Here is a 14,600-nt window from a genome sequence, read left to right as displayed (position 1 = left end):
CCTGCAGGGAGACTTCAGACTTCACCATTTGGCTGTGTGATTTCTCCGAGTTCTAGAGCTCGTCCTGACCTGTGAAACTTCTGTGTAATAAACTCTGTTATACTGCAAGTTCTGGGTCCGCGGTTTCCTTTCCTTCATCATCAACTTCTACAACCACATCAACCTCTCCGCTGACCAGAATACACTTCAACAGTGAACAAAGTCTCAATCCAGAGATCCAGATGTTTTTTCTCAGGAGATGGTGGAGACGAAAAAACGGAGCTAAAAGGTGGATTTGTCTTTTTCCAATGACCTTAGTCGTAACAATTTTATAGAGTGATAATATATTCATTAATTCATTAGGTGTAACTATAGAATCCTTTTGTCATCCATCACTACAGCTCTGCCAAACTCTTCCTTTCAAGATCTTCCAATGAAGAGAATTCTTGTCATATCTTAAATATTATACCAGAGCAAAGTTATGTCTCACACATGTTTGACCGGAAAGGTTCGAAGCCTCTGCTGTATAATGTGTAGTGACCTTGACGTGTTGTCAGCTTCCTTTATGGTTGAATTCTGAGATGTTCCTATTGAACAGGATGTTTTTCTCTCTACAGGCATGTTCATGGTTTCTATGCAGACACATCTATTTTATAATTAAATCATATATTATGATTATGCAACTCAGGACAACTGGAAAAGAATTCAGCCATCTTTCACCAAACATCAGTGCACAAGTCAATTTCCAATAGGTGTTAATTAAATCATATGTTTATTACTGAGATTGTGAAAGTTTTTAACCCTAAGATATTTACTTTGCCCATGTTTGGAGTCTTTATTCACCTTTTTAACCAGAAAACAATATTTCACTTTGACATATTATAGCAACATATTAAAAAATATACAAGACACATCATGTGATTTGTAGACTCCAAAGGGCTTTAAAAAAAACGTCCCCATCATCCGATTGGTAAAAGTAGGATTTACGACTTTATCGGATTGCATTGGATTTTTACAGGTGTAGCCAGCAAAGTCACAAATGACTGTGTGTAACAAATGTGTTTTGGAGTTTGAGTTTGTGTCCCTCTGCACCAAAGTGAGCAGGAGGATGAATGACTGTGAGCACAGTGTGGGGGGGTGTGGTCCTCTGGGGGAGAGAGCTGCAGGAATCTGTCCTCTACACATCCGACCTGACACAACCTCAAGAAGACACCAGAGCAGCCTCACTGGTTTGTTGTCATGTTGCGGTGCTTTTTTCACGTGTCCTACCGGGACTAAAGCGTCGGACACGAACGATCTGGTGTGAACACAGCGAGCCGGTGTCACTGGTGCTACTGACTGCAGAGAGCGCTGCAGGACAGTGCAGTCCGGGGGGTTGGGGGGGTGGGGGGGGGTTTGGGGTAAAGCCAACAACAGTGAAGGACACTGGCAGGTCACACTGAGCCACACGTAGCACGAGGCGGCCGAGTGCCACTCACCCTGAAGGAGCTCTGTTCAGATGAAAGACAGTCAGATGTGTGTGTGTATGTGTGTGTGTGTGTGTGCGTGTGCGTGTGTTGCCTTCATCCTTGAGCGTGTACCAAAAACTACTATTCTGTATGTGTGCATGTGTGTCAAAGTGAGGGCACATTAAAATTTCATGCGGACACTGCTCCACTTCAAGCTACTAAGATTCTCCACTACCACGCTACAGCCCTATAGCATCTGGCACATGCACACACACACACACACACACACACACAGACACACACACACGCACAGACACACACGTCTCTGCTGCCATAATCGAGTTAGACCAGCCGAGCAGAAGATGCTTCACATCACAGCATCATGTTTCTACGAGTCTCTTGATCAAACTCAATCAGGAACAAGCACGGTAAACATGTCGTATACATGATTACTCTCCACTTTGCTGCCTGCGAAACCAAAGTGCACGAAACCACGTTGAGCTGCGGCTCCGTCCCGGGGCCGACGTGCTGCTTCGTTGTGATGAAATTACAGAACAACGTCGTTGATGAAGAATAAATTAAGCAGCATCCATTCTTTATGAGTCCACTGTGAGAATGCACAGAGCATATAGAGCGTGTTCATTTACTGAGCTCTCCTCTAGCTGGGGCGATTACTGAAGCAGGAGTTATCGCATCCAATCAAGATTTTCCTCGCTCACTCTGGTAAAGTGGCTCCAGCCTTTTTTAGGGACGGGAGTGAAATATCACAATGTGATTTTTTGTGTTATCGTCGTAAAATTTGGCTTCAGCTGTTTCATCTAGCGCCCCCAACAGGTCAGAATCTCCACTGGATCAGACCAGAATTCAATAAATGTTTGCAACTACAAGTACCTTTTCACAGCAGACACTCTGACATGTCACAGCAGGAGACGCAGGTCATTTAATGCCTTCCTGTTAGTTTGCACATCAGTATAGAGCGTCTGCCTCCAGACAACAGTTCCCTTGTGACGCCACATTTTAAACCGCTAGATTTTTATGTGGATCTGCAGCAAATTGTACAAACTCATAAATACCAGTCCCATAAAATGCTGGATCTATTTAATCAAGAACCAGGACTTATTCCCTTGTGAATCAGAGGAAAAACACACAATCTATGTCAGAGACAGAGACAAAAAGAAAACGCTGGACCTGCCTCTTTAACCAGGTTTGCAAAATCCTATGAGTTCTCTCTTTCTCTTCCGGTGTCTCACCCTTCCACCAAGTTTTATAGAAATCCATTCAGTAGTTTTTACATAATACTACTGAAAAACGTAATTAACAAAGCAACTAACAAAAAAGCACATGGTCATGGCCTCAAAACCACCTTAGAGGAAATATTGAGATAATATTTCCACTGCTTTTCCTGCTTTTATTCCTTTAACTTCCACTGAAGGCTGCAGCCACATGTGTGGAGTTACTGGACAGACACAAGCTCCAAGATGGTTGATGGTTGAATGAGAGAGCGAACAGCTGCCCTCCCTAGAAAAACAGATTCAAGTCGCTGCTGCAATATGGAAACACTGTGATGTGACAATCATTTTTTATTACCTCTCCACACTGAAAACTGCAGAGAAAAAATCTCCAGGATAATCTATTGATGCTCTGTAGCTGTTTGTGTTTGTGCTTTAAATAAACCAGTAGGAAGCTGTGTATCGGCTAAACCAGCAAATTAAAGATTTACTACGAGATAATAAACTGTTGTTAAAGATTACAATACTGTCATTAAGAAGTGCTTACAATATTAAAGCACACTGAGATATGTCTACAAATTATAGCTCCTATGGTATAAACAACATAAACAGATATTTATTCATACCAGTGACTTACTTAGACTAGAAATAAAAAACATTAACTTCAATCTAAATGATTTCCCTCTTAGTGCATCCTGCCTCCATTTCAATCCAAGCTCTGTCAGAGCACAGAGCTCTCCTTTAACTCCCTGTTTAACTAATGGAATTTACTTAAGTGCCGATGATGAGTAACCATAAACCTGAGTGAACCTCACATTCAACCAACTCGTCGCCGATCGGCAAACGCAAAATAAAGTCACCGCTGCAGCTTTATCGCGTTTCTAAATATGCATAATGAGCAAAGCCGGTTTCATAACGTCTGAGTGAGCGCCGCTGTGGAAAGGAGGAATTGTGAGGGGAGTGCGGAGGAGTATCGAACACAGGTGATATCTCTGAATGGTTCTGTCGGTTATTGAAGGGGTAGCGGTGATTTTTCTGCTGGGGGTTAAAGTGATGCTTCTCTCTCTCCGCCCACATTCCCAGCTGTTGCCATGGAACCCAGAGGAGACAAATGGGCCTCGTCACTCCACATCCACAGGGTGCGAGTTGAGAGAAGGTTACGGAAAATAACCCGAGGCATATGTTTGTGTCTCATTAATACAGATCAACAACTTTAAAGTCTTTCCCTTTTTAGGAACAGGACTTAGGATAATCGTGTGTTTCGCAGCACGTTACGTTAAGAAGTTAAACTCTCGACTCGTCACCTCGATGTCATCACCTCAATTACAGGCAACTAAATATGCTAATTTCCCTCAATTAAATCAACTTGAACAAGAACAAACCCACTCGCCCCCCCCCCTGCCCGGTGCAATTCATCACTGACAACTTGACTCATGGAAAAAACACCCAGAATACCTTTCTTCACCACCCTCGCACTTCAGCCGGCACAAAGGCTTCCCACCGCTGCTTCCAGTAAGGGGGGGGGGGGGGGGTGACACACACACCTGGAGGCTATTTTTACTCTGCGTGTGGCAGGATTTGATTGGTCAGATGTTGTGGGGTCTGCAGCTGGAGATGTGACATAACAGCGGCTTGGCGGTCGCCATGAGTCGGCACAAGGAACAGACTGAGGAGAGATTTGATTTAGTGCAGAGTGGAACCTGAGCCATATGGATTTTCGAGGCTGATGCTGTGACAGATATTGAGGAGAAAATAATTTCTGCCAGATATTTTACAGGTTAAACTGTGGGACCTGAGCTTATAATTATAAAGTTAAATGCACATCTTTAATGAATCTTTCAATCTTCAACATAAGTTTCCATACTGATGCATAAAAGTAAATTAATATGCAGAAAAATCTAGAAATTATTTAAAAGGACGCTCACACAATGTTCAAGGAATTACTATCAAAATTCAAGCAGTTCTTCCCTGATTCATTCCGCATCCTTCCGCCAAATTTCATGGTAATCCGTCCTCTATTTTCTATGTAATCCTGCAAACTAAAAGACCAACTGACAAATAAACAAACTCAGACGAATACAACTTCCTCATGCAGGTGATAACATAATATAATGGCAAAACGAAAACATCGCAAATTCTGTGAATGAGCAGAAAACCGATATTGTGCTGAAAGGGAAACCTGAGTAATCACAGGCAAGTGAGAGAACTGCCAGATATTTTACAGTTTAACCAAAACGCTTTGTCCTAAATCAAGAAAACACAAACACGTGTGGGACCTGAGCTTATTTATAATTGTAACGTTAAGTGCACATCTTTAATGAATCCTTCAATCTTCAAAATAAGTTTTCATACTGATGCATAAAAGTAAATTAATATGCAGATACCAACATGTCTGTGTGTGATTCATATTGGCTGAGTCGATAAATGAGTTTTGTGTTCAATATACTAAAACTGTGTAAAGTTGGTAAACATCCAGGTTTTCTGAAAACTCCTCTCTTGCTGATTGAAAGCGCAGCGCGGCTGGATGAACCCTCTCGTGATTTCAGATTTAAATTAAATGTATCGTCATGGTAACTGATGCTGCAGCGTAGCCAGGGGAGCCAGATCTTCTCTTTCTGTTATTACACATTATGATGTTAAACTTCGAGTTTCAGATCTGGGAACCAAATATAATCATGGCCAATACTTGGGAACATAGCGAAGATATGATGTCAGACGTTGTGTCTCAAATGTTATGATTAAAGCAGAGTTTTCGCTTAAATGACCAAGTTCTTGTTGATTATCTGGAGTTGGTCAGACTTCATTCTCTCACATGTCTAAAAGGAGTAACTTGGAGATGAAGGGTGGGGGGTGTTGGAGGCAGGGCGGAAGAGGTGATGGCGGCAGGGCACGGACGGGAGAAGGAGGGAAGGCAGGGCCATTGATCTGAGGAGGAAGGAGGAGGCTGTTTTTGTTCAGCTTGGCAGGCGGTGATGAGCGATGCTGCAGGCTGGCGAGTCCATATGTCACTACTGCTTCATCAGGCCCAGCGGTAAGAGGGGGGGGGGGGGTATGGCGGGACGCTAGTGTGTGTGTGTGAGTGTGTGTTTCAGTGGAGATCGAAAGAGAAAATAAGAAAGTAGAAAGTACAAATCTGTGTGAAGAAGAAGGAAAAAAGTGAGAGAAGTGAGAAAGAGGGAGTGTAATGTGTGATTTCTGAACAGGGTGGTAACCGAATATACTGCTGGGTGTTTAACACACACACACACACACACACACACACACACACACACACACACACACACACACACACACAGGATGTTTCTCCACCCTCCTGGGGACAACTCATTGACTAATGTCCTGGACCTGGAGCACCTTCACCTGACCCTGATGAAAACTTGAAACGTCCTCCAACCAACTCAGACTGGTCCTCGTAAAAAAAGTGCACACATACAGACACACAGACAAACACACACACACAGACACACACACACACACATACACACAGGGTCCCGTACATCACGCTAGGAGGCTGAAGTGGCCAAAAGCACGATTTGTCCTTCAGACCAGTGACGTCCTCTCACAGACAGATGTTCCTCCTCCTGAGCTTCAGTGTTAGCCACAGAACTACACACCTACACCATTACAGCACAGTAAACACACCATGCAATACTGCTAATATTGTATAATGTTATATAATATATCTATATATTATCTGTTATATAATATCCTATTATTTGCCTATCTGAAGAGCACTTTAAATATTTAAAACATTTAAATTCACTAGATCCTGATTTTTGTTTGGATCTGCACCAAATTGCCAGAGTTTTGGTATCAAGATCGAATAATAACGGACAGAAAAATCAAAAAATTATTTAAAAGGACGCTCTCACAATGTTCAAGGAATTACTATCATGATCAATTCCTGATTCATTCTGCATCCTTCCACCAAATTTCGAGGTAATCCGTCCTCTATTTTCTATGTAATCCTGCAAACTTAAAGACCAACAGACAAATAAACAAACTCAGACGAATACAACTTCCTCATGCAGGTGATAACATAATATAATGGCAAAATGAAAACATCGCAAATTCTGTGAATGAGCAGAAAACTGATATTGTGCTGAAAGTGAAACCTGAGTAAGCACAGGCAAAGAAAATGTGGACCTGTGAGAACATTTACCTGGTGACATCCTCAGCGAGGTGCAGATATTAGGCTCCTCTGCTAACTTAATAACTCCATCAAATAAACACTTTAAATATAAACGATAGCTCGGTTGGTTTCCTCCGTATCTTTGTAGATGCTAAGTGCATTAGAAAAGTTCAAAACACTCTTAAGTGTTCACATCCCACAGAGAGAGAGAGAGAGAGAGAGAGAGAGAGAGAGAGAGAGAGAGAGAGAGAGAGAGAGAGAGAGAGAGAGGGAGAGACGTGGCCAAGCGCAGTTCTTCTTAATAAAAATGATAAATGGCAGCAGATTTCTTTTAAGGTCACTGAGATCTGGCAGTTGCTCTCTGTAAGTTGGCAGGAGACAAATTGGGCCTCTTCTTCAGGTTTCTCTCCCGGAGCCTCCGAGGGATTCAGGAGGAAAAACCTGTACGCGATGCACGGGGATGGACGAATTAATCAAACCGCCGAGATAAAAGCCATTTAAACCCTTGTATGTACAAGATGACCTTTTGAGAGATTGTTTTATTTTTGAGTGAGGGTCGGTTGTTTTATTCAAATCGTAGGAAAGAGTCACTGAAATACCAGAGAGTTTGTTAAAGTGGCCTCAGGAGCCTCGGGGTCAGCGTCTCTCTGGAACAATCAACCTTGCTCTCCAGCGACTCCCTGCCCACCTACATTCCTCTACCTCCCACCTGGGTGTGTTCTCCCCCTCCCTCAGAGTCACTTCATGCACTGGGACAACAGCAGATGCAGGATGATGAAGCAGCCTGGGGGGGGGGGATCTGTAACCGGACCGGAGACATTGTGCAGGAGGAGAACGAGACTTTAACCGAGAAATGAGAAATGCACTGATATCTTTTTCATTTTAAATATCTGCAGTGCTACGTCTGTGGAGATGATATTTCTCAGCAGACACTTGTAGGCTAAACAATTCCTGTGACCCCCCTGCCCCCCCCACCCGTCGGTATCTTCTTGCGTAACACTGGCACAGTTGGGGGACGGCAGCCTGGACACGTGACTCAGGGGACAGGGCACTGGTGCATGGCTGTGGTAGATGAAACTCTGTCGCCTCAGATTAATTTGAGCTGAGAAGAAGAGGAAGAGGAGGAGGAGGAAGAGGAGGAGGAGGAGGTGAAGAGGATGTCAGGCAGCCATCACTGCCGGCCCTCTTCCTCCCCCTGCAGGACAGAAGGAGGCAGAGCAGGCTGCAGATAGATCCAGTGATGAACATGTGATTGAACTCTCACAGATTAGGATCTTACAGATTATTAAAAACAGTCAAGGAAATATTTGCCAAGGAAACGAATCAACGATACGACCTCTCAAGTTTTCACGTGTCACCCCAAGTACTCATGACGTGTAAAACCTCACTATCCCTCAACTGACCACCGCTGTAACAGATGTCTTCCATGACAGATGATTCCTGCCACTTCTTCTGCACGAAATTATGAGGGATGTCGATCTAGAGTGACGTAAAAGCTGTATAGATTTTTCTTTTAAGACTGAGGTCACATCTCAAAAAATCGGATCTATATGCGTTTCGTAGAAATCTGCTCAGTAGTTTCTGATTAATGCTCCTGCCGAACAAACAAACTGACAGGGTGTAAAACACATCAGCTCCATAGCAGAGGTGATAAGCATATTATGGGAAACAAAAATCCTGGTCAATTAAAACGAGACAACATTGTTGACGTGCCAGTGGGGGGGGGGGTCCTGCATCACCAGGAAACAGGTCAATGGGTCCAACACGTCAGAGTCCAGAGCTACAAGGGGCGTAGGACTAACACACATTACCATGGTGACACGTTTTACACACAACAGTCTCGTTCCCCAAAGTGACACCTCATTTCTCCAGGAGGACAAGGAGGGGGGGGTGGGGGGGGGGGGGGCTTGCATCCTCCTGATGGCTGCCACTCATGAAACAACAGGGAAACAGACGAGCAGACAAACAGAGCGGCAAGTGAATGGATCTGTGAGGAGAACAGAGACAGGTGGCCTGCAGGAGAGCCAGAGACGCCTGCCAGCAACCCCCCCTCCCCCGAGAGAGGGGGAGAGCGGGGGGGACAGGTGGAAGGGTGAGGGCATGGAGGGTGAGAACCTGTGAAGGAGGGCAAGAAAGATGGAGAGGGATGAAGGGAAAAGGGGAAGTGAGGCGGTGGAAACAGACTTAGGGAGGGTGGGAGTGAAAAGCATGAGGGGGGGAGAAAAAGAGATGGAACAGATGCACTGGATAAAGAGAGGTGAGAGATGGAGGGAACAGAGGGAGAGAGAGGAGGAGGGAAAAAGGTCAAAGTGAACGATTTATGCAGTAAATTACAAGGAGGAACGAGCCCGGAGGAGAGCAGGGACGCACTGGAGAGCTGGGACTGGATGCTGAGGGTCATGAAAGCAAACAGAAAAACAGAGGGATGAGTATGGAGGACCATACATGACGTAAGTGTAAATAAATAAATGAATGAATAAATACAGAAATAAATTAAAAAATAAAAAAGGAAATACATAAATTAATACAGAAATAAATAAATAAAAACATTAATAACAACAGAAATGTCTAAATAGCTTGTTTTTTACCGAGCAGGAGTTTCTGCTTCCTCCTCCCTATAAAAAAATAACCTGAACTAACCCTCTGAACTTGAACTAGTTCATTTTGAGTGTGAACTGGCTCAACTCTGCAAACAGCTTCTGGACACCAGTCAGCATTGAAAGGCAGAAGTAGAAGAGCTGGATCATTACACTCCTCTGACCAATCCTGCATGAGACTGCGGTTAGGCCCGCCTTTTCTCATTAGCATAAGGACACTGGAATCGTGAAATATATAAATCAGGGAATAAATAAATGTGTAAATATATTTAAGACATTTATTTAGACATTTCGTATTTATTTATTTATTTCTGTATTTATTCATTCATTTATTTATTTATTTATACTTAAGTCATGTATGGTCCTCCGTAGATGAGAGGTGAGAGGTGTGTGAGAGGAAAAACAGCCTGGTCCTGCTCTAACCCATCCTTTATTTTGGCGAGACATCCAAAACGAATGGAAATAAATGGAAGAATAAGTGTGTTTGTGTGTGTGTGTATGTGTGTGTGTGAAAGAGAAAAGAGAAGCGAGACACCCGTTCTGCATGAGGTGAGTGACAGGCATGAATATTTAACGCCGTCGCCGAGGTGACGGATCCCAGCGCTTCAGTCCTGCCTCCGATTCCACTCGCAGCTGCCGCCTTATTGGCACAATTAGACAGGGATCGGGCTGTGATGGATGGAACCGGGCTCTCCATTCAATCCCTCCGGAGCAGCACCGGTCTCTCATCGTGATCACAGCGCTCTCTATCCCTCTGAGTGAGGAATTGTTGAAATACTATTGGCAGACACACACACACACATACACACACACACACACACACACACACACACACACATACACACACACACACACTACAGTGAAGTCACCACCCGCACGCTTTGAAGGGCCACATAAGGATTCATTACTTTACTGACGTGCCAGAATCCCAGAGCATAACAGCATGCCTCGTTGCAGGACTGGATTCTTATGCAATACAGTAATACATAGTGTTTAATACCCAGAGAACATGCATTAGTACAAACAGAGAGGCACATCACTATAAAACACAACAAAGGTAAAAAGCTGCTTCACTGTTTTCCTGCAAACTGCTGATGTTTCAAAGTTTTCTGGGACTTTAGACCAAATTAAAAACCAACCCAGCGTCTGTGGTCTGGGACTCAAGAGGCCTGCAGAGTCTGGGGAGGCGACCTATAGATTCCACCAGGCCTGGCCTCCATTACCGGTATATGCTGTCATAAGTGGTGTCATAAATCAGCAGGCTCGGCGTAAACTGGGTGTTCTCGTGAGTAGAAAGTGCAAAAGCAGAGGTGGAAGGAAAGTAGAAGAACAGTGTCCTCTCCTGGCCTGAAGAGCAACATGAGCTCTTCTTCACCAGCAGCTGCAGGTTTTCTAAATTTCCCTCGGGATTAATAAAGTATCCATCTATCTATCTATCTATCTATCTATCTATCTATCTATCTATCTATCTATCTATCTATCTATCTATCTATCTATCTATCTATCTATCTATCTATCTATCTATCTATCTATCTATCTATCTATCTATCTATCTATCTATCTATCTATCTATCTATCTATCTATCTATCTATCTATCTATCTATCTATCTATCTATCTATCTATCTATCTATCTATCTATCTATCTATCTATCTATCTATCTATCTATCTATCTATCTATCTATCTATCTATCTATCTATCTATCTATCTATCTATCTATCTATCTATCTATCTAGGTTTGCTCCATCAAAGCATTGAATAATCAATTCTATCAAACCCTATTTAAACAAGTGGTGTCAGGTATATTCTTAATAAGGAGGGATTCGTTAATTTCTCCACAAACAGCCGATATGATACAGAGTGTTCTGTAGCAATTATAAGATATGATATATTAAATGGTTTATAATGAGCTATAATGCAGTTATTAGGGGATAAAAATGCATTTTGAGTATTTTTAATACACACTACAATGCACTCCTCTGGATCCGTCAACTTGTTTTCCTACTGAGACACATTTCATACGGTCACAACGGTGTTTTAATATTTAATCATTATTTATGAGTTTTGGAGACCAGCCTCCAGTCATGTGATGTTTTTGTTCCTGGTAAATACATAAATCTCACACTTATATCTTCTTACAACTGTGTAAGATTAGTTCTTAAGTCTTTTATTCCATATTTATAAACTGCTAAATAGGGGACTGTAAAGTGAAGTGTTTACATATACACCAAAATACACACTAATATGGCTGGGCGATAAAATCATAACGAAAAACATGTACAACTCACTATGATAACAATAATAATAACACTTTATATGGATCGATAGAGGGTCAATATTGTTTTTTGAGTACAGGATTTTTATTTTAGATGTTCAGGGGAAATAATCAGTCTTTAACCTTGAACTAAATAATAAACATAATAATTATGATTGACCGCATGATAACATTTGTGCCTGTATCCATTAACATATTGTCCAGCACCTTTACACAAGCTTTACCTTCATGTAAACTAGGTTCTTGTCAGTTTTTGTAGCTGTGTGTTGAATGAAAATAACCCCACGTCTCCCACTTTGAGAGGATTTTCTCTCCTGAGGTCACAGTGACACAGTTTGGTTCCAGTTAACTAAAGTTTCCAGCTTCCTGCCGACTTGACACTGGCTCTTGAAATGAACCCTGAAAGGAGCCGGCCTGAGGCGACAGTGATCCGGGGGAAACTCGGGCGTCCGGGACAGACTCTGGTTACTTCACCCGCTCTGATCTCTTTCTTATAAAACACATATTAGCTGAAAAGTGGGATTTTTCTAAGCAGCACAAAGACTCAGTCACTGTGTCAGAACAAGTTCAGAACTCCTTCAACCTGTTTGACCCCAAAAAGACATATGCCTATTGTGCCTATTTCATGCTCATATGATAAATGCTCTTTTAAGGTGTGTGTGTGATACTCAGTGTGATAATCTAATATTTGTATCTGCCACCTCTCCTCTAAGACCAGCACCAGTCTCAGTGTGTCCCGGGTGTGTTGGGGGGGTTACAGTACCTCCTCCTGGTCCAACATGTAGAACTGATTTCCAGGGGTCACACGGATACGGGGGTTCCAGCGGTCCTGGGGCGGGCGCTCGTGCGAGGGTCGCTCGTAGATGGGGCGCTCTTGCAAGGGGCGGTTGTAGGAGGGACGGTCGAAGGAAGGGCGGTCGTAGGCCGGGCGGTCGAAGGAGGGAGCGTGGAAGGAGTGGGGAGGCTGGGAGCGATGATGGGGATGATGGTAGGAGGGGGGGACGGCACACCTTGCATCTGGACATGGGGGGTGCAGAGGGGGGGGGGGAGAGGAGAAGAGAGGAGAGAGGGGAGGAGAGAAAAGGTCAGTTAGGATCAGCAGAGGGAGGGCAGTGATGCTGGGACACGTCCGTCCTCATCACATCAGTGTCAGGTGTCATTACAGTGTGTGTGTGAGTGGGTCGGGCGGAGAGAGGTCATCACACAATACTTAGAAAGAGAGAGACTGTGCAGGCGGAGAGCAGAGTGCACTAGAAAGAACACACAATTCTGGATGATTTAATACAAATAAAAACAATTATTGTGTCTTTTATAGAACACTTGTCCTACAGAATGTCCAAAGTACCTTTAAAACGATGGAGGATAAGAAGTAACACTTTTAAATGACATAAAACACACTTTTAGCCACCACTTCATTTAGCATTTATAAGAAGAACTCAGTAAAATGTGATTCATTACAAACTATAATAACTTTAAAGTAGTTGTAAGCAAATGTAGTTTATTTATAATCTACCGTGGACACCCACAATGGAGTCTGATGAATATTATTAAAAAACCCTTAAAATGTCTTTATATCTCTGCAGCATTACGTTACAGTATGTTGGCGATATGGCCAAATATTATATTTATTATACCCGAGTGAAGCTTTATCAAGCTGGTGTCAATCTTTTTTATTTAACCAGGCAAGAAAGTGAATAAACACATTTACCCAAAGTCCAAAGTATTATGTTGAAGCAGTAAAAGTTAGAATGAATAAGCACCAATAATAATAATAATAATATCCTTTTCACAAATTAAATTAAAGACCAAAGAATATAAGAAAAGAGACAAAATCAGTTAGTGTCAAACTGGGTTGAAAATGAGTCACAAACAAGAGTTGGACCTGCAGCAGTTCTCCAGACTCAAACCCATTTAACTTCTTTTGTCACCCAAACCTACAAGTCTTAAAAATACCTGCAACATATTTCATGTTTGCTGATTTCCTGTGTTCCATTGGTCCAGAGGAAATGTCCTCCCCTGCCCTTGTTTTCCTAAACTCACTCCCCCCCCCCGCAAACAAACAAGACCAAAAATAAAACAAAAGAACATCAGGCAGCTCTCAGGACTACAACCTGGGTCCTGAGCCAAATGAAAAGTGAAATTAGGGATGAAAAAAAAAATGCACTCGCACACACCTTCCACGATTACGTAAGGGGGGTTCGGCTCCCGGCGCATTAAATCTTCATTTATAAGAAGATGACACTTGATAGTGACTCAGCAAACACACGGAAACTCTCCATCTCCGCTAGTTTTGTAGTCACAGATAAAAAAATGATAATAGTCTAATTGAAGGAGTCCTAGATCCAGCTCTCAGAACCCAAATCTAATCATCTGCTCCCCGGCCCGAGGCTGTCCTGTCTGACACATCTATTCTGAGGCTCCCTGAAAAGTCCTCCTGCTGACGGACACACAGACGATCTGAACAAATTATCCTCGACATTATCCACGATTCCGAGGATCATACGAGAAGTTGTGGGGAGTAAAATGAAAATGATACCAGAGAGTTCGGTGCCTCGGTTAATTAAAGAACTTGATCAAACAGTATTGGACACATGAACGTAGATTTTTCAGACACAGATATTTGACTCGGTCTTAGGTTTGGATTGAACCTGTTTAAAGTTCGGTTTGTGGATCCTGGAAGTTTGTTTTTACTTTCTTTAACATTACATAACATTTCTCAGAGAGTATTTCAGGGATCTTGATGACACAAATCCGTCTTATTTAGGGAACAGTGTTTGAAAGGTTGGGCCTTGGCAGCACATTTCTATAGGTTTCAACACTTCTGCCTCGTTTCTCTCTCTCTCCCTCTCTCTCTCCCTCTCTCTCTCTCTCCCTCTCTCTCTCTCCCTCTCTCTCTCTCTCTCTCTCTCTCTCTCTCTTTCTCTCTCTCTCTCTCTCTC

The 14,600-nt window shown here is 42.9% G+C and overlaps 1 protein-coding gene across 1 annotated transcript in view; it reads right to left on the bottom strand.

The window, feature by feature from the left end:
- The window catches only part of syngap1b (synaptic Ras GTPase activating protein 1b), an 88,387-nt gene extending 75,714 nt beyond the window's left edge, over positions 1-12,673 (bottom strand). The window contains exon 1 of the mRNA XM_061081420.1: positions 12,425-12,673. Within this exon, the coding sequence (XP_060937403.1) occupies positions 12,425-12,442 (18 nt within the window). The 5' untranslated portion in view covers positions 12,443-12,673. The remainder of the gene's footprint in view (positions 1-12,424) is intronic.
- Positions 12,674-14,600: the final 1,927 nt, after the last annotated feature.

The sequence above is a fragment of the Limanda limanda genome, chromosome 11 (assembly GCF_963576545.1).
Source record: "Limanda limanda chromosome 11, fLimLim1.1, whole genome shotgun sequence".
In the NCBI taxonomy this organism is placed as follows: domain Eukaryota; kingdom Metazoa; phylum Chordata; class Actinopteri; order Pleuronectiformes; family Pleuronectidae; genus Limanda; species Limanda limanda.
The sequence above is the reverse complement of the archived record's forward strand: the minus strand, read 5'-3'. Positions and strand labels throughout refer to the sequence as shown.